A 20,248-nucleotide genomic window follows, 5' to 3' on the forward strand; every position below is an offset into this window, starting at 1 on the left:
TTTCCTGGTCCTCTGGGCCAATGAGAGGACCTGGAGCAGGCACATGACTGATGAGGGACCAATCAGATACTTTCACTGTATGCATTAAAGTAGTGGAGTGTGACACAACACCACATATCTTCACCATTGCGTTCATATCACACACAGACGCACGCACGCACACACAGACGCACGCACGCACGCACACACGTGAATGAATGTCTGCTTACTGTACCGGGGCTATATCAGAACAACCCTTATCGGTACGTTCTCTACTTTTATACACTACTAGCTACTAGCATGAGACTGACCCCCATAACCCAACACCCAGCACCCTAACCTGTGATGAAAACACATGAGACTGACCCCCATAACCCAACACCCAGCTCCCTAACCTGTGATGGAAACACGAGACTGACCCCCATAACCCAACACCCAGCTCCCTAACCTGTGATGAAAACACATGAGACTGACCCCCATAACCCAACACCCAGCACCCTAACCTGTGATGAAAACACATGAGACTGACCCCCATAACCCAACACCCAGCACCCTAACCTGTGATGAAAACACATGAGACTGACCCCCATAACCCAACACCCAGCACCCTAACCTGTGATGAAAACACATGAGACTGACGGCCATAACCCAACACCCAGCTCCCTAACCTGTGATGAAAACACATGAGACTGACCCCCATAACCCAACACCCAGCACCCTAACCTGTGATGAAAACACATGAGACTGACCCCCATAACCCAACACCCAGCACCCTAACCTGTGATGAAAACACATGAGACTGACCCCCATAACCCAACACCCAGCACCCTAACCTGTGATGAAAACACATGAGACTGACCCCCATAACCCAACACCCAGCACCCTAACCTGTGATGAAAACACATGAGACTGACCCCCATAACCCAACACCCAGCACCCTAACCTGTGATGAAAACACATGAGACTGACCCCCATAACCCAACACCCAGCACCCTAACCTGTGATGAAAACACATGAGACTGACCCCCATAACCCAACACCCAGCACCCTAACCTGTGATGAAAACACATGAGACTGACCCCCATAACCCAACACCCAGCTCCCTAACCTGTGATGAAAACACATGAGACTGACCCCCATAACCCAACACCCAGCACCCTAACCTGTGATGAAAACACATGAGACTGACCCCCATAACCCAACACCCAGCACCCTAACCTGTGATGAAAACACATGAGACTGACCCCCATAACCCAACACCCAGCTCCCTAACCTGTGATGAAAACACAAGTGGATGGATCTGACCTGACCTGTCTACAGGGTCGCTACAGTCCCACCCCTGTGGTTTACATTGCCTTAAAATCACAGAGCTACCCCCCATCCCTCCCCAGACCATCACATCACAACCACAGGGATGGACCTGAACTGTGAAGAAAATGGCTGCCTATTGGCCCTGGTCAAAAGTAGTGCACTGTAATAGAGCGACGTACGTAGACCGTGAAAGCAGGTGAGGTTTTGTGAGGTACTATGAGTTACAGAACCTGCTAGTTGACAGGGTGTAGTACAGAGTAGGGTGGGGGTGCTATGAGTTACAGAACCTGCTAGTTGACAGGGTGTAGTACAGAGTAGGGTGGGGGTACTATGGGTTACAGAACCTGCTAGTTGACAGGGTGGAGTACAGAGTAGGGTGGGGTACTATGGGTTACAGAACCTGCTAGTTGACAGGGTGTAGTACAGAGTAGGGTGGGGTACTATGGGTTACAGAACCTGCTAGTTGACAGGGTGGAGTACAGAGTAGGGTGGGGGGGTGTTTTACTGTCAGACGGCTGTGTGTGTTTAATGGTTACAGCATCGGCCCACTCCACTTTAGCCTGGGCGACTGTATGTTCCCAGACAGTAGACTATACTCATCACATGACCTTTAACCCCCCTCTCTAGATTTTGTATTTATGTATTTTATTTTGCCAACTTAGGTTTCTCTTTTCAACTGTTACTGCAGATACTGTTTACCTGTATGTCTACATGGAATGGAAATAGCCAAACATTGACTAGTTGTTGTTTTTTGGGGGCATTTATTTAGACTTTTTTATAAATCTCATGTCCAGATACACACCTCCTTATGAACAAAAGTTAGAGTATGTTAACTGCCTCCCCCTTCTTCCCAAGTGATGTTTGAACCTTCTGTATCACCCCTAGCATTACAACAAACACACAGGTGTTATAATGACGACGTCACACTTCACCTCTGTCATCTGTCAATCATCCTCTTACTGAGACCTGACTCTCATGTTAGCCCCGCCCCAAAGTTCCACCATTGCTCTCATTGGTGGAGTTCGTATTTGAATGGCCCGGTGCCCTGTGTGGGTGGAGATTTCACTTAAGAACCAATGGAATGGTCTCAAATGAGCATACTCCGCAGACCCGGGGCACCGGACAATGCAAAACGAACTCGACCAGTCATTGGGCGTTCTGTGAATGTCACAAATATTACCTGCCTGCCATTGGCTGGAAAGAGAAGATCGAAAGGTGGGCCATCCAATAATATCCCATAGATGGAGAAGGGGGTGGATGGAGTATGCACCACGTGCCAAGTAATGCAAGTGTTCACTTTCTAGCTCTTGATTTGTTCCTATATTTGATTTAGTTTGTTTATTTTTTGGTTTTGACAAGCGAACTCTTACACTCACACGGTTTTAATCTTACTGTTAGAAAATCCTAACAAAGTCTAACACCAGAGCATGTATTTACTGTATACAATCAAAGTAAACTAAACCTTGAGTTGTGCATTTTTATGTATGTACTGTCAAATTTGAAAAAAATTGATATATGTAAAGTATGTATCATTAATATTATAATGCTGCGAAAATGTTGAATATACTTGTACTAATATTTGAATTTTGTATATAAAGTATTAATGAATCGTCTCTCTGGCTTGGGGAGTGTTATTGACTTAAATGGTGTTGAGACTGGGATGAGACTAGATGGAGATTTGAAAGAGTTTGACATGTTTTTGTCCATTGCATTCCACACACTGCTCCCCTCCTCCCCCTGTCCCCTCCTCCCCCTGTCCCCTCCTCCCGTCCTCCTCTCCCCTCCCCCCTCCGCTCTCACTAATTTGTTTCTCTCTCGCGACCCCTTTCTTGCTCTCCCTCTATCTCACTCCCCCTCTCTCTTTCTCGCTCGCTCTCAGTATGATAACATTCTGTGTACATCATGATTCATTTCCTGCTGTACAGACGGGAGAGAGCAGCACTGGACTGGCGCTTCCTCCTCTCCCTCTCTCATACTCTCCTCCCTCTTCCTCTCTCCTCTCCTCCTCTCCCAGACCATCCTAGAGACCAGAGTATCTCTCTCCTCCTCTCTACCAGACTATAACATTACTACAGACCAGAGTATCCACACTACTACAGATAGAGTGGAAGATCTTCACAGACCACGGGATCCAGTGGATCCGCCACATGATCTCTACTGGATGACTTTGGATGGCTATTGAGACAGAGGATCTGCCATCTGTGTGGTCTGACAGAGGTAAGGGTATCTGGAAGAGGTAAAGACATCTGTCAGAGGTAAGAGGATCTGACAGAGGTATCACACACTGTAGGCATTTGTCAGAAGTTTCTCACACACACACACACACACACACACACACACACACACACACACACACACACACACACATACGTATCTAGACATAGTACAAACTGTAACCACAAACACCTTTATGCTCACACACTGACAGTTAGGTGAGTGTTTTATAGTCGTCGTCCACCAGTAACCCAGTCCCAGGAGAGCACTAGTCTGCAAAGTAAACAGTGTAAAGATACATGGCTACACGTGATGTTTCACCCCTCACACAGGAGACCATATGGGCCCTACAGAGGAACAAACCTCAAAGGGTGCTGTGGGATTTTGGGAATGGCTGCTTTAGTGTAAAAGTAAGAATTAGAAGTGCGTGTGTGTGTGTGTGTGTGTGTGTGTGTGTTAGGGATGTGAGAAATGTAAAACAATTCTTAAACGTGCAATATGCAGAAATCGCTCTCTGCCATTTCCTGGTTGCTAAAATTCTAATAGTTAGCCTAAGTTCAGTTAATGTGACAAAACAAGCAATGTAACGTGTAGAGAATCATTGTACCATCTAAACCACTGTGAAATACATTTTCCATAACCAAAAATATTGTACTTTCAGCTGTTTGAAGCTGGTGTATAAAAACCGAAAGCAAAAGACCCAACAACAAAACTTAAGAAAGGGAAGCAACAGAATATTTGCAAGGTGTTCCTAATGTTTGGTATACTCAGTGTATAGTCCTGCCCGTGACCGCTAGAGGCCAAAGCAGTTCCCTCTACCAGGGTCATGGCCACCAGATGACGCTTACTGCTGTCCCCCCACCCACTCAGCAACGATGGTAGTTAATGCCGTTTTTAGGTTTTCTGCTGTGTGCCTCTCCTCCATGTCCTCAGTGGTCAGTACATGGGACTTCATGTCCCACTGTTCATCAATGTGACGGCTCGTTGCAGTGATGTATGACAACGTGTTCATAGCCGTCCAACAATCTGTTGTTAACGCCACGTATGGTGTTTGAGAGCTTGCGCTTTGTACTTGCAGAGCCATCATTGTATAATTTCTCCATCAGGGCCGTCACGGTTTTTTGACATGGTATCTTGTAGTCTGGTTCTAGATATGCCATCAGGTTATTGAAGCCGACATCCTCTACTATTGACAATGGTGAAATAGCAACTGCAATAATATCTGTAATCTGCGCTGTGATCATTTCTGTAATTGCTAAAGTATCAGTTTCCTGCACGGCAAAAAAAAGTATACAGGTTTGTGTGTGTTTATGTACAGTATGTGTGTGGTCAGTTTGGTTGTAAGTGGTGTTGTTTTCACACAGAGACTATGAGAAAAGAGAACAGAAAGCTGTTTCCTTTTTTTGGGGGTGTGCAGGAAACTGATACTTTAGCGAGAGTGAAAGAGACGTGCAGTCCTCGAACAAAGAACAAACTGAAGGCCAAGAGAGGAAGCTGAGAAAGAGAAGAGAACAGCACAGAGGGAGAGACTTAGTGACAGAGAAGGGAACAGCACAGAGGGAGAGACTTAGTGACAGAGAAGAGAACAGCACAGAGGGAGAGACTTAGTGACAGAGAAGGGAACAGCACAGAGGGAGAGACTTAGTGACAGAGAAGAGAACAACACAGAGGGAGAGACTTAGTGACAGAGAAGAGAACAGCACAGAGGGAGAGACTTAGTGACAGAGAAGAGAACAGCACAGAGGGAGAGACAGTGACAGAGAAGAGAACAGCACAGAGGGAGAGACTTAGTGACAGAGAAGAGAACAGCACAGAGGGAGAGACTTATTGGGGCAAATAACAAACAGGAGAAAGAGAGAGATTAGGGATGTATAGAGACACAGTGTATGTGTGTGTAGTCCCACCCTGTGTGTGTGTGTAGTCCCACCCTGTGTGTGTGTGTGTGTGAGTCCTCTCTAGATTCCAAGCACACCTCCCCTTCACCAGCCAGATGTGAGAACAGACGAGAGCAGAGAGAGGAGTGTTCGGGAGGGAGAGAGGGAGAGAGAGAACATGAGACAGACGAGAGGGGAGTGTGAGGGAGAGAGAGAACATGAGACAGACGAGAGGGGAGAATAAAAATAAAGATTGGAGGTAGGACTATTTGAAACAGTGAATGATGGAGGGAGGGAGGAGTTGAAAGAGAGAGAGAGAGGGCAGAGACAGAGAGAGTAAAGAAGAGTGTCAGAAAGCCAGAGGAGGGAGCGGAAACAGAATGAGGGAGGGGTAGAGCAACACAAAAGAGGAGTTGGTGTGTGCGAGACAGAGAGTGAAGGAGGAGGGGATAGCCTTGATGAAATATCAGCAGCTTGTTCATTGATCCGACTTTCCCAAGACTGCCGGGCCATTCGTCTCACACTCCATCGGACACACACACACGGCTGTAGCCGGGACTAACGGTAAGAGCAGTGGCAAGCCTCTTAACCTCAGGGTCAGGGTGAGGGAGAGGAAGTAGTGAAAGAGAGTGTTCCCTCTCTCCATCTTTCTTCCCTCTTTTCTTTCCTCCTGAAGCGATGGAAAAAATGACTGAACGAAGGAGTTGGTTTCTAGGAATGACTCCAGGAGTGAATGGTTTGGGAAGGAGAGAGGGAGTGAGCGTAAGAGAATGGGAGAGAGAAAGCCATAACTTTGGAATAGTTTTTGTGACTTTTTTTCCAATCTTTACAACATCACTTCAATGCCTTCTAACCTTTAAACAACCAGTTAAATGCTCTCTTTGTCTGTACAAGCTCGGACTGTTACATCTTAGACGTTAATGTTTATTACTGATTGTTTCTCTACCTAAACTATGGTCTATTTCTCTAGTAAGCGGGTTTGGCATTTTTTCCTGTCTTAAAGATCCTTGTTTGGAGAGGATGCCAGAATGGGAAATACACTTCAGAACAGCGAAGTCATTTTTGGGATTAATCCCAATGATGATGGCGAGGAGGAGGATGATGATGATGACGATCGTGCATAAACATAATGCCGTGTGCATACTTGTGTCCTGCAGTGTTTTGGTCTAGCTGGTTGACAGGCATTAGTTTTAGTGTGTCATTAACCCACACCGTTGTCCAGCGTTATGCTGCTGTGTTACACTGAGGCACTACCTCGACATCGTTCTGTTGTCACCCACAGTGTCCCTTTCAGACTACTATATTATTCATCCGGTGACCTCACAGTCCCCTACAGCCAATCTAAAGACATCAATTATGTATTCACCATAATAACCCGTTTCACGTGCATAATATCGTCGTGTGTACTGAAGAGGTCATCTCATCTGGTGTGTTGAAGGGGTGAAATCATCTGGTGTGTTGAAGGGGTCAAACAATCAGGTGTGTTGAATACGATCATTGATACGACTGTGCTACGTTCAATGGAACGAGACAAAGCTGTTTTTTATAATGAAGTATAAATAGTACTATTAGACTTTAAAGGATCAATCAAAGCAGTTGTGTTGTTATCCGGTAAACTGAGAGGGGGGCGCTCACACCTGGCTTTGTGGACTGAGATGTCGGATTTAATTATTCAGCAGTTGATTGTTGGGAGCTTTTGTGTTCTCTGTGCTCCGGTCAAAAAAATATTTGTACTGTCAAAAGGCTGTCACTGTAGTGTAGCCTCACATGACTGATCCCCTCACTTCTCTCCCCTCCAACACTACCACTTTACATTGACGTCAGTGCATGTGGTCAGGTGAATTCCACTGCTTTACAGGAAGCGTTTACTCCGTGATCTACAGACAGTATCCTCCCAAGGTACCACCGCAACCTCCGTATCTCCCTCAACCACCGAGTATCTGATCGGTTCTCCTCAACCCAGGTCCAACCTAGACGATCATAATCTAAATATTACATCTGTCCCTGGATCAGTGGTTTAAAAGTCATAATGAAAATGCTCCAACACATGATGTTACTCCAGTCGATGACTTCATCTAAACATTAAGTGTTGCAACCAGGAAGGGTGCGTCTGAAATGGCACCCTGTTCCCTTTTTAGCGCACTACTTTTGACCAGGGTCCAAAGTGCACTTATGTAGGAATTAGGGTGCACACAAGTTCAGTACATTCTGAGTGTAGTTCCCCACATGAAAAAAAATACTATAGTATACTATAGCAGGGTTACTCAAACTCGGTCCTGGGACCCCCCTGGTACACGTTTAGTTATTTTTTTAATCAAAGCTTGATGATGAGTTGGTAGGGGAAAAACCAAAAGGTGCACCCAGGGGGATGCCCCAGGACCGAGTTTGGGAAACCCTGTACTATGGTATAAATACTATAGGATTCACTGTAGTGTTTTTGCGGACTTTAGTAGTATTTACTGTAGTATTTACAGTTAACTATAGTATAAATACTGCAGTAAAAGAAAACTAGTATATACTATAGTAATTAATGTAGTGTTTTTTCAGATTGTAGTATCCTGTAGTATTTAATGTAGTGTTTTTGCGGACGGTAGTATACTGTAGTATTTATAGTATTTTATAGTATTTTGTTTTATTATCTTTGACGTAAAAGTATAGGCCTTCTCCTTCAGGAAACCTACTGGAGAAATACTAAAAGAGCAAATGTTCAGGTAGGTAGGATGGGGGGTCTGAAAGGATAGTTCAGAGCTGCTACTCTTTTCTATAACCTGTAGGGAACACAATATATAGCTGTATCTTTTGTGTCATAACAGACAGGTGTCTGGCCTATAGTCCATGAACTGTACTGTAGCATTGTCATAGTGTTTTACCATGGTCCCATGCTTTACTGTCATAGTGTTTTACCATGGTCCATGCTTTACTGTCATAGTGTTTTACCATGGTCCCATGCTTTACTGTCATAGTGTTTTACCATGGTCCCATGCTTTACTGTCATAGTGTTTTACCATGGTCCATGCTTTACTGTCATAGTGTTTTACCATGGTCCCATGCTTTACTGTCATAGTGTTTTACCATGGTCCCATGCTTTACTGTCATAGTGTTTTACCATGGTCCATGCTTTACTGTCGTAGTGTTTTACCATGGTCCATGCTTTACTGTCATAGTGTTTTACCATGGTCCATGCTTTACTGTCATAGTGTTTTACCATGGTCCATGCTTTACTGTCATAGTGTTTTACCATGGTCCCATGCTTTACTGTCATAGTGTTTTACCATGGTCCCATGCTTTACTGTCATAGTGTTTTACCATGGTCCCATGCTTTACTGTCATAGTGTTTTACCATGGTCCATGCTTTACTGTCGTAGTGTTTTACCATGGTCCATGCTTTACTGTCATAGTGTTTTACCATGGTCCATGCTTTACTGTCATAGTGTTTTACCATGGTCCATGCTTTACTGTCATAGTGTTTTACCATGGTCCATGCTTTACTGTCATAGTGTTTTACCATGGTCCCATGCTTTACTGTCATAGTGTTTTACCATGGCCCATGCTTTACTGTCATAGTGTTTTACCATGGTCCATGCTTTACTGTCATAGTGTTTTACCATGGTCCCATGCTTTACTGTCATAGTGTTTTACCATGGTCCCATGCTTTACTGTCATAGTGTTTTACCATGGTCCCATGCTTTACTGTCATAGTGTTTTACCATGGTCCCATGCTTTACTGTCATAGTGTTTTACCATGGTCCATGCTTTACTGTCATAGTGTTTTACCATGGTCCATGCTTTACTGTCATAGTGTTTTACCATGGTCCATGCTTTACTGTCATAGTGTTTTACCATGGTCCCATGCTTTACTGTCATAGTGTTTTACCATGGCCCATGCTTTACTGTCATAGTGTTTTACCATGGTCCCATGCTTTACTGTCATAGTGTTTTACCATGGTCCCATGCTTTACTGTCATAGTGTTTTACCATGGTCCCATGCTTTACTGTCATAGTGTTTTACCATGGTCCATGCTTTACTGTCATAGTGTTTTACCATGGTCCTATGCTTTACTGTCATAGTGTTTTACCATGGTCCATGCTTTACTGTCATAGTGTTTTACCATGGTCCATGCTTTACTGTCATAGTGTTTTACCATGGTCCCATGCTTTACTGTCATAGTGTTTTACCATGGTCCATGCTTTACTGTCATAGTGTTTTACCATGGTCCATGCTTTACTGTCATAGTGTTTTACCATGGTCCCATGCTTTACTGTCATAGTGTTTTACCATGGTCCATGCTTTACTGTCATAGTGTTTTACCATGGTCCCATGCTTTACTGTCATAGTGTTTTACCATGGTCCATGCTTTACTGTGCTGTAGGATTGACATAGTGTCTTGTTGGTCAGTAGTACTCCCATCTCTGTTTGGGGCATTCAGCCCAAAACTGTTTTTTTTTCTTCCTTTCAGTCCTTCAGTGAGAGCTGTTCTGTTCTGGTCTGTTCTGTTCTATTCTGGTCCGGTCTGGTCTGTTCTGGTCTGGTCCGGTCTGGTCCCATCTGTTCTGGTCTGGTCTGGTCCGGTCTGGTCTGTTCCGGTCTGGTCCCATCTGTTCTGGTCTGGTCCCATCTGTTCCGGTCTGGTCTGGTCTGGTCCGGTCTGGTCTGTCATCGAGGCTTCCTTCTATTGTGATCTACTACCAGCTGATAATCAAGGCTTTCTGTCACTACAGGTTTTAGCTATGTGTTACCATACTTCCTAAAAGTACCTTAAAGAGAGTGTGTGTGTCTCACTTTGTGTGTTAGTTAGTGTGTAAATGGGTCAGCAATGTAGATATTGTACATTGCGTGTACCTGTAAACGTGTAACAGTGTGACATCTTATGCAGCCCATTGTGAGCTTTGTGAAAGAGTCACATCCCGGAATACATCAATCTTCTGGCACACACACAGAGGGAGGGGGAGGCCACCTCCAGAAACCTCCCCTCCACTTCCTCCGCACCCCTTAAAGCAGCTCTCACTCAAACTGCATTTGCACTCAAGAAAAGGCCAGCTTTTAAATAGTGCAGCATACATACATACAGTACATTAACAGAGAAGTCTAATCATAACCAGGTCGCTGATAACAGCAGAGAGGTGTTATTCCTGCCCAGCTACCTGTTGACAGAACTAAGATCAACTGAACATGACGTCTCAGAAATGACAGGACCTTTAGCTGAGGTGCAGAGCACTATCTTAGGACTCTGGATAGAGCTTTTAACAATCAGACTGTTACATTATACTGGGAGGGTTAAAGAATGGATGGGCCTTTTCTTATAGAAGCACATTTTCAGTGCACTTGTCAACAATGCGCCGTTGATTGAATCCCAGACTGGTCCAGTCCAGTGGAAGACTGGGAGACAAGGATAAGACTGACACAAGAGATAGTGTGCCCTTCTGTGAGGATAAGACTGACACCAGAGATAGTGTGCCCTTCTGTGAGGATAAGACTGACACCAGAGATAGTGTGCCCTTCTGTGAGGATAAGACTGACACCAGAGATAGTATGCCCTTCTTTGAGGATAGGACTGACACCAGAGATAGTGTGCCCTTCTGTGAGGATAAGACTGACACCAGAGATAGTGTGCCCTTCTGTGAGGATAAGACTGACACCAGAGATAGTGTGCCCTTCTGTGAGGATAAGACTGACACCAGAGATAGTGTGCCCTTCTGTGAGGATAAGACTGACACCAGAGATAGTGTGCCCTTCTGTGAGGATAGGACTGACACCAGAGATAGTGTGCCCTTCTGTGAGGATAAGACTGACACCAGAGATACTGTGCCCTTCTGTGAGGATAAGACTGACACCAGAGATAGTGTGCCCTTCTTTGAGGATAGGACTGACACCAGAGATAGTGTGCCCTTCTGTGAGGATAAGACTGACACCAGAGATAGTGTGCCCTTCTGTGAGGATAAGACTGACACCAGAGATAGTGTGCCCTTCTGTGAGGATAGGACTGACACCAGAGATAGTGTGCCCTTCTGTGAGGATAAGACTGACACCAGAGATACTGTGCCCTTCTGTGAGGATAAGACTGACACCAGAGATAGTGTGCCCTTCTTTGAGGATAGGACTGACACCAGAGATAGTGTGCCCTTCTTTGAGGATAAGACTGACACCAGACATAGTGTGCCCTTCTGTGAGGATAAGACTGACACCAGAGATAGTGTGCCCTTCTTTGAGGATAAGACTGACACCAGAGATAGTGTGCCTTTCTTTGAAGAGGTATACACAAACACCTCAGTGTTCAGTTCAGTGTTCAGTCATAAGTTTGACCTCAGTGTTCAGTTTTCAGTCATAAGGTTGAGAAAGGCCAGGCCTCCATCTGGCTCTCTCTCTCTCTCTCTCTCTCTCTCTCTCTCTCTCTCTACAACACACACATACACACACACACGGGGGAGGCCACCTCCAGCAATCTCCCCTCCACTTCCTCCGCTCCCCTTCTAATAGCTATCACTCAAACTGCATTTGCACTCAAGAATAGGCCAGCTTTTAACAGTGCAGCATACATACAGTGCATTCAGAAAGTATTCAGATCCCTTGACTTTTTCCACATTTTGTTACCTAACAGCCTTATTCTAAAATGGATTAAATGTTTTTTTTCCCCTCATCCAACTACACACAATACCCCATAATGACAAAGCAAAAATAGGTTTTTAGATGTTTTAGCAAATTTATAAAAGAATAAATAACTTTTATATCACATTTACATAAGTATTCAGACCCTTTACTCAGTACTTTGTTGAAGCACCTTTGGCAGCAATTACTGCCTCGAGTCTTCTTGGGTATGACGCTACAAGCTTGGCACACCTGTGTTTGGGGGAGTTTCACACATTCTTCTCTGCAGATACTTTCAAGCTTTGTCAGGTTGGATGGGGAGCGTCGCTGCACAGCTATTTTCAGGTCTCTCCAGAGATTTTCGATCTGATTCAAGTCCGGGCTCTGGCTGGGCCACTCAAGGACATTGAGACTTGTCCTGAAGCCACTCCTGCGTTGTCTTGGCTGTGTGCTAAGGGTCGTTGTCCTGTTGGAAGGTGAACCTTCGCCCCAGTCTGAGGTCCTAAGCGCTCTGGAGCAGGTTTTCATCAAGGATCTCTCTGTACTTTGCTCCGTTCATCTTTGCCTCGATCCTGACTAGTCTCCCAATCCCTGCTGCTGAAAAACATCCCCAAAGCATGATGCTGCCACCACCATGCTTCACCGTAGGGATGGTCCCAGGTTTCCTCCAGACGTGACGCTTGGCATTCAGGCCAAAGAGTTGAATCTTGGTTTCATCAGACCAGAGAATCTTGTTTCTCATGGTCTGCGAGTCCTTTAGGTGCCTTTTGACAAACGCTAAGTGGGCTATCATGTGCCTTTTACTGAGGAGTGGCTTCCGTCTGGCCAATCTACCATAAAGGCCTGATTTGTGGAGTGCTGCAGAGATGGTTGTCCTTCTGGAAGGTTCTCCCATCTCCACAGAGAAACTATGGAGCTCTGTCAGAGTGACCATCAGGCTCTTGGTCACCTACCTGACCAAGGCCCTTCTCCACCGATTGCTCAGTTTGGCTGGGCGGCCAGCTCTAGGACGAGTCTTGTTGGTTCCAAACTTCTTCCATTTAAGCATGATGGAGGCCACTGTGTTCTTGGGGTACCCTTCCCCAGATCTGTGCCTCAACACAATCCTGTCTCGGAGCTCTACGGTCAATTCCTTCGATCTCATGGCTTGGTTTTTGCTCTGACTTGCACTGTCAACTGTGGAACCTTATTTAGATAGGTGTGTGCCTTTCCAAATCATGTCCAATCAATTGAATTTACCACAGGTGGACTCCAATCAAGTTGTAGAAACAGCTCAAGGATGATCAATGGAAACAGGATGCACCTGAGCTCAATTTCGAGTCTATTAGCAAAGGGTCTGAATACTCATGTAAATAAGGTATTTCTTTTTTTTTCTTCTTTTTTTTACATTTGCAAAAGTTCCTACAAACCGGTTTTCACCTTGTCATTATGGGGTATCGTGTGTAAATTGATGAGGAAAATAAATAATTTAATCCATTTTAAAATAAGGCTGTAACGTAACAAAATGTGGGGAAAAGGGAAGGGGTCTGAATACTTTCCGAATGCACTGTACACACAGTACATTAACAGAGAAGTCTAATTATAACCAGGTCGCTGATAACAGCAGAGAGGTGTTATTCCTGCCCAGCTACCTGTTGACAGAACTAAGATCAACTGAACATGACGTCTCAGAAATGACAGGACCTTTAGCTGAGGTGGAGAGCACTATCTTAGGACTCTGGATAGAGCTTTTAACAATCAGACTGTTACATTATACTGGGAGGGTTAAAGAATGGATGGGTCTTTTCTTATAGAAGCGCATTTTCAGTGCACTTGTCAACAATGTGCCGTTGATTGAATCCCAGACTGGTCCAGTCCAGTAGAAGACTGGGAGACAAGGAAAAGACTGACACAAGAGATAGTGTGCCCTTCTGTGAGGATAAGACTGACACAAGAGATAGTGTGCCCTTCTGTGAGGATAAGACTGACACAAGAGATAGTGTGCCCTTCTGTGAGGATAAGACTGACACAAGAGATAGTGTGCCCTTCTGTGAAGATAAGACTGACACCAGAGATAGTGTGCCCTTCTGTGAGAATAAGACTGACACCAGAGATAGTGTGCCCTTCTGTGAGGATAAGACTGACACCAGAGATAGTGTGCCCTTCTGTGAGGATAAGACTGACACAAGAGATAGTGTGCCCTTCTTTGAGGATAGGACTGACACCAGAGATAGTGTGCCCTTCTGTGAGGATAGGACTGACACCAGAGATAGTGTGCCCTTCTTTGAGGATAAGACTGACACCAGAGATTGTGTGCCCTTCTGTGAGGATAAGACTGACACCAGAGATAGTGTGCCCTTCTTTGAGGATAAGACTGACACCAGAGATAGTGTGCCCTTCTTTGAGGATAAGACTGACACCAGAGATAGTGTGCCCTTCTGTGAGGATAAGACTGACACCAGAGATCGTGTGCCCTTCTGTGAGGATAAGACTGACACCAGAGATAGTGTGCCCTTCTGTGAGGATAAGACTGACACCAGAGATAGTGTGCCCTTCTTTGAGGATAAGACTGACACCAGAGATAGTGTGCCCTTCTGTGAGGATAAGACTGACACCAGAGATCGTGTGCCCTTCTGTGAGGAGGTATACACAAACACCTCAGTGTTCAGGTCAGTGTTCAGTCATAAGGTTGACTGGCACCATGTCTCTCTCTCTCTCTCTCTCTCTCTCTCTCTCTTCAACTCACACACTCCTAGCAGCCTTGCCTCGCTGTGGTCTTGCTGTGAGTGTGTGGAGACTGGAAAGAGAGAGATTTTGCCAAAAACACAAGCTTTAATGTACTCAGCATTTTAAAAGTTAACGTTTAACAGTTAGAATTAAAACCTAATCAGACGTTATGAAGGATGTGATTATACAGTATATAATCACTCTGGTGGAATATCTGACATTCCAGTTAACGTTCTCTTACAGCTCATTTAAAAAGCTACAGTTGGTTGGTTAAAATCAGCTTCTCCTCATTGCTTTAATGATGTGCCTTGTTTGGCAAGGTACCCCAGAGTGGGATGGAACTGTGTAGTGTTTTTAGGGGGCTGTATAGCTGTCTGGTAGGGTTGAAGGTGACACTGGAAGGTGTGTGTGTGTGTGTGTGTGTGTCTATGTGTGTGTGCGTGCTTGCGCGGGTGGGTGGGTGCGTATTTTAGCAGACTGGGGCCTCTCTGTGCCTCTGTTTTAAAACACACATTCTTAAACACACGCGTTATAAATAGATCCAAAGCTGAGGTCACCATGATAGCCAGTCCTGAGGGGCGGGATCCTAAAATGGCTGCTTCCTGTCTTGGAATACTGAACACCAGCCCCCCTTACACACACAGACAGACAGTCCATTGTGGTCATAACAGTCCATTGTGGTCATAACAGTCCATTGTGGTCATAACAGTCCATTGTGGTCATAACAGTCCATTGTGGTGATAACAGTCCATTGTGGTCATAACAGTCCATTGTGGTGATAACAGTCCATTGTGGTGATAACAGTCCATTGTGGTTATAATGGTCCATTGTGGTGATAACAGTCCATTGTGGTGATAACAGTCCATTGTGGTTATAACGGTCCATTGTGGTCATAACAGTCCATTGTGGTTATAACGGTCCATTGTGGTAATAACAGTCCATTGTGGTGATAACAGTCCATTGTGGTGATAACAGTCCATTGTGGTGATAACAGTCTTAGTGGGTTTCAAAGCGAGAAAGTCAGAGTATCAGGAGGCAGTGCTTGCCCTTACAAAAAAAATAGTGCAAAAATAATGTGAAAAAAATACATGTGGTTTTCAGACATGTATTAAGACACATGTTTGAACCAATCACATGTGGATATTTTTTTTGCCACAGGTGAAGTCACATGAATTTTTCACATGTATACTTTTCACGTTCATTTTTCGCATGTTTGCCTCCTGCTAGTAAGGGGGGCTGTCCACATGACTCAGACACATGTATACACCCCAGTGGAGGCTGCTGAGGGGAGGATGGCTCATAACAATGGTATGGAGACTGAGTGTGTTTAGAACATGGGGAGAGTGTCTGGCCATTTTGAGGGGCACCTCCCTTTGACTCACCACCACGTGAGAGAGTGAGAGAGTGAGAGTGTGAGAGTACTGAACACCTCATAGATCACTTTATGGAAAATGATTTAGGAGCAATGAAATGGCAGCAGAGTCCAGCCCTGTTACAGTAAATGCACTGAACTGTGTGGTTGTTGGGGAGAATTCAACCTTGTACGTAAGTTTGACTACGAACTCAAAACCCCCTGTCCACGAGAAGCAGAACTAACCCATTTAGGATCACCAATGTACTTGTAAAGATACATGTTTCACACTGTGATGGTAGTCACAACGATATTCTACCCAAGATGTTTCTTGTGTTATTGTTATTGTGTGAATGGCATGGCACGTTAGTACACAACTAACCCTGGTCTCTCTTTCCCCAGATAAATACCAGGGGTAGATGAAGAAGCAGAGAAGATGTCGTTCTTTGGGCTGGACTGTGCCAAGAAGAAAGAGAGAGGTGAGGAGCCGACCAACCTCGCTGTTCTCATGATGTTTAATAGTTAACAATAAGGAGAATGCTGCTTCAGAGATGGCTACCCCATCATCTGTCCTCTCCTTTTCTCTTGTCCTCTCCCCTCTCCCCATCTAAGACACTACTGCAGTTTTACTCTTTATTACTGTAGTATAACCTTATTATATAGTCAAACTTAATTACTACAGTATACACTGTCAAGTAATTATCTTTTTGTTGTCTCATGATTTGGCTGGGTCTAATTGTGTTGCTCTGCTGGGGCTCTCTCTCTCAACTCTATTTCTCACTCTCGCGCTCTCTCTCGCACTCTCCCTTTCCCTCTCTCTCTCACTGTCCTTTTCTCTCTCTTGCTCTCTCTCTGTCTCTTTCCCTCTCTCTCTCTCTGTCCTGTTCTCTCTCTCTCTCTCTCTCTCTCTCTCTCTCTCTCTCTCTCTCTCTCTCTCTCTCTCTCTCTCTCTCTCTCTCTCTCTCCTGTTCTCTCAGAGTTGGAGAGGAAACTGAGGGCAAATGACAGAGAGTATAACCTCTCCTTCAGATATGCGGTGAGTTTAGTTGAATGTGTGTGTATGAGGGTGCCTATGTACATGTTATTCCCAGGGGTAAAATGTATGTTTCACCATCCTGGTTTGTGTGTGTGTTTGGGTGGGCCTTTTGTATTGAGTATATATCAATCCCCTGGGACCAGGCTATACAGTGCCTTCAGAAAGTATTCAGACCCCTTGACTTTTTCCACATTTTGTTACATTACAGCCTTATTCTAAAATTGATTAAATAAATAAAAATCCTCATCAATCTACACCCAATACCCCATAATGACAAAGCAAAAACAGGTTTCCAGAAATGTTTGCAAATGTATTAAAAATAAAACACTTAAATACCTTATTTACATAAGTATTCAGACCCTTTGCTATGAGACTCGAAATTGAGCTCAGGTGCATCCTGTTTCTATTCAGAGACTTGTCCCGAAGCCACTCCTGCGTTGTCTTGGCTGTGTGATTAGGGTCGTTGAGGCTTTAGGCGCTTCAAGGATGTACTGAGTAAAGGGTCTGAATACTTATGTAAATGTGATATTTCTGTTTTTTATTTGTAATAAATTAGCAAACATTTCTAAAAACCTGTTTTTGCTTTGTCATTATGGGGCATTGTGTTTTTTTTGTTCATCCATTTTAGAATAAGGCTGTTACGTAACAAAATGTGGAAAAAGGAAAGGAATCTGAATACTTTCTTAAGGCACTGTATATGTCACTGTCTGGTTATTGTCATGTGTCTGGCTCCCTGCCAGGGGTCTGAGTGTGTGGTGGTCTGGTCAGGTCTGGTCTGGTCTGAGTGTCTGGTGGTCTGGTCTGGTCTGAGTGTCTGGTGGTCTGGTCAGGTCTGGTCTGGTCTGAGTGTCTGGTGGTCTGGTCAGGTCTGGTCTGGTCTGAGTGTCTGGTGGTCTGGTCTGGTCTGGTCTGGTCTGAGTGTCTGGTGGTCTGGTCAGGTCTGGTCTGGTCAGGTCTGGTCTGGTCTGAGTGTCTGGTGGTCTGGTCTGGTCAGGTCTGGTCTTTTCAGGTCTGGTCTGGTTAGGTCTGGTCTGGTCTGAGTGTCTGGTGGTCTGGTCTGGTCTGGTCTGAGTGTCTGGTGGTCTGGTCTGGTCAGGTCTGGTCTTTTCAGGTCTGGTCTGGTTAGGTCTGGTCTGGTCTGAGTGTCTGGTGGTCTGGTCTGGTCTGGTCTGAGTGTCTGGTGGTCTGGTCTGGTCTGGTCTGAGTGTCTGGTGGTCTGGTCTGGTCAGGTCAGGTCTGGTCTGGCAAGCACTTACAGCAGTTCACGTAGGTCATTACATAGGAAACAGCTTGTGGGCATCCCAAGCACTTACTGCAGTTCACGTAGGTCATTACATAGGAAACAGCATGTTGAGTGGACCTTACAGAAAGATATGAACAGATGGCTTACTGTGTTCAAAGACTTGAGTGGATAGGACATTGTTTCAGACATCTGCTGTAGAGTTACACATTACATTAAAAACACACTTTAGTTTACTACTGAGATCAACCCCCTACAGCTCTCTCCTCTCCTCTCCTCCCCTCTCCTCTCCTCCCCTCTCCTCTCCTCTCCTCTCCTCCTCTCTCTCCTCTCCTCTCCTCTCCTCTCCTCTCCTCTCCTCTCCTCTCCTCTCCTCTCCTCTCCTCTCCTCTCCTCTCCTCTCCTCTCCTCTCCATCTCTCTCTCTCTCGCTCTCTCTCTCTCTCTCTCACTCTCTCTCTCTCTCACCTCTCCCATCCCCAGCTTTTTATTCTCTCATTGATCTATCTTGTTTAGGGAACAACTCTTGAGTTAAGAGACCAGAATAATGTAAACATCCAGTTCTTCCATGTGTTAGGACTGTAGCCAACGCCACAAGCCACTGACCTCTCTGTTATCAATGAAGAGAGACATTTTGAAATACATTTTGTCCTTTGAGAAGTGAGCTTCTAATGGAATGTAAGCTAAAAGCTGCCTGTTGGAGATCAAAGTACACTCTTAGAAAAAAGGGCTCCAAAACGGTTCTTCGGCTGTCCCAAATAGGATAACCCTTTTTGGTGCCATGTAAAACCTTCTGTGTAAAAGGTTTTACATGAAACTCAAAAGGATTCTACCTGGAACCAAAAGGTTCTACCTGGAACCAAAAGGTTCTACCTGGAACCAAAAGGTTCTACCTGGAACCAAACAGGGTTCTTCAAAGGGTTCTCCTATGGGGACAGCCGAATAACTCTTTTAGGTTCTAGATAGCACCTTTTTTTCCAAGAGTGTAGCGATCCAAAGTTGTTAACCATTTAAACCAAGCTGTTCTAAAATGAATCACACACACACACACATTAGACTCAGCACGCAGCTCCTAATGTGATGTCGTTACCGGTTCTCATTTAAATATCTTTCAGACAGTGGAGTCCCGGCCCATCTTCTGAAACATTTCTGAAACATTACATCTTCAAAGAGTATGTTAAATAAATCCCACGCCCCCCCAAGAGGAAGTAGGAGATTGCAAACGAAACTGCTCTTGTCTTCTATTGTCTTGTCTTGTATCGTCTTATATTGTCTTGTCTTATCTTGCACAATGCTTAGTTGGAAAACATGTTGGTTTCATTTCCTCCTATCTCAGTTGAGAAATGTTAGTTAACCTTGATTGAGTTAGGCTAATTCAGCACCACTGATCTGCCAGCAGCCCTGCCGGAGACAGAGCTATGAAGAAGTTCACTCAGAGAACATGTTTGTATGAGTTCTCATTGGCTTCTCAATGTATGGGTTCTCATTGGCTTCTCAATGTTTGAGTTCTCATTGGCTTCTCAATGTATGAGTTCTCATTGGCTTCTCATTGTATGAGTTCTCATTGGCTTCTCAATTTATGGGTTCTCTAAAATCATGTTATGTTTTACTCACACACTCTCCCTCCCTCCCTCCCTCCCTCCCTCCCTCCCTCCCTCCCTCCCTCCCTCCCTCCTCCAGACCAATGCCATTAAGACGTCTAAGTACAACGCGTTCACCTTCCTGCCCCTCAACCTCTTTGAACAGTTCCAGAGAATAGCCAACGCTTACTTCCTCATTCTGCTGGTACTCCAAGTGAGTGGAACACACACACACACACGCATATGCACATACGTACAGAGATACACACACACCTTTTGTTTCAACATGCATTATCAGGACATACAGTATTAGTTTGGAGGAGTATCCAGTTCCAGACTATGGGGCGCTGCGTCAGTGTGCTACTCGCTCATAAC

At 44.9% G+C, this 20,248-nt stretch overlaps 1 protein-coding gene across 1 annotated transcript in view; it reads left to right on the forward strand.

Annotated features, from left to right (window-relative positions):
• Positions 1 to 5,773: 5,773 nt before the first annotated feature.
• Positions 5,774 to 20,248, forward strand: part of LOC311144415 (phospholipid-transporting ATPase ID-like) — a gene marked incomplete at its 3' end in the record, with an annotated part of 32,864 nt that continues 18,389 nt past the window's right edge. Inside the window, exons 1-4 of the mRNA XM_084180423.1 lie at positions 5,774 to 5,942; positions 16,421 to 16,497; positions 16,996 to 17,054; positions 19,974 to 20,087. Of these exons, the coding sequence (XP_084036549.1) occupies positions 16,455 to 16,497; positions 16,996 to 17,054; positions 19,974 to 20,087 (216 nt within the window). The 5' untranslated portion in view covers positions 5,774 to 5,942; positions 16,421 to 16,454. The remainder of the gene's footprint in view (positions 5,943 to 16,420; positions 16,498 to 16,995; positions 17,055 to 19,973; positions 20,088 to 20,248) is intronic.

The sequence above is a fragment of the Coregonus lavaretus genome (assembly GCF_964263955.1).
Source record: "Coregonus lavaretus genome assembly, chromosome: 17".
In the NCBI taxonomy this organism is placed as follows: Eukaryota; Metazoa; Chordata; class Actinopteri; order Salmoniformes; family Salmonidae; genus Coregonus; species Coregonus lavaretus.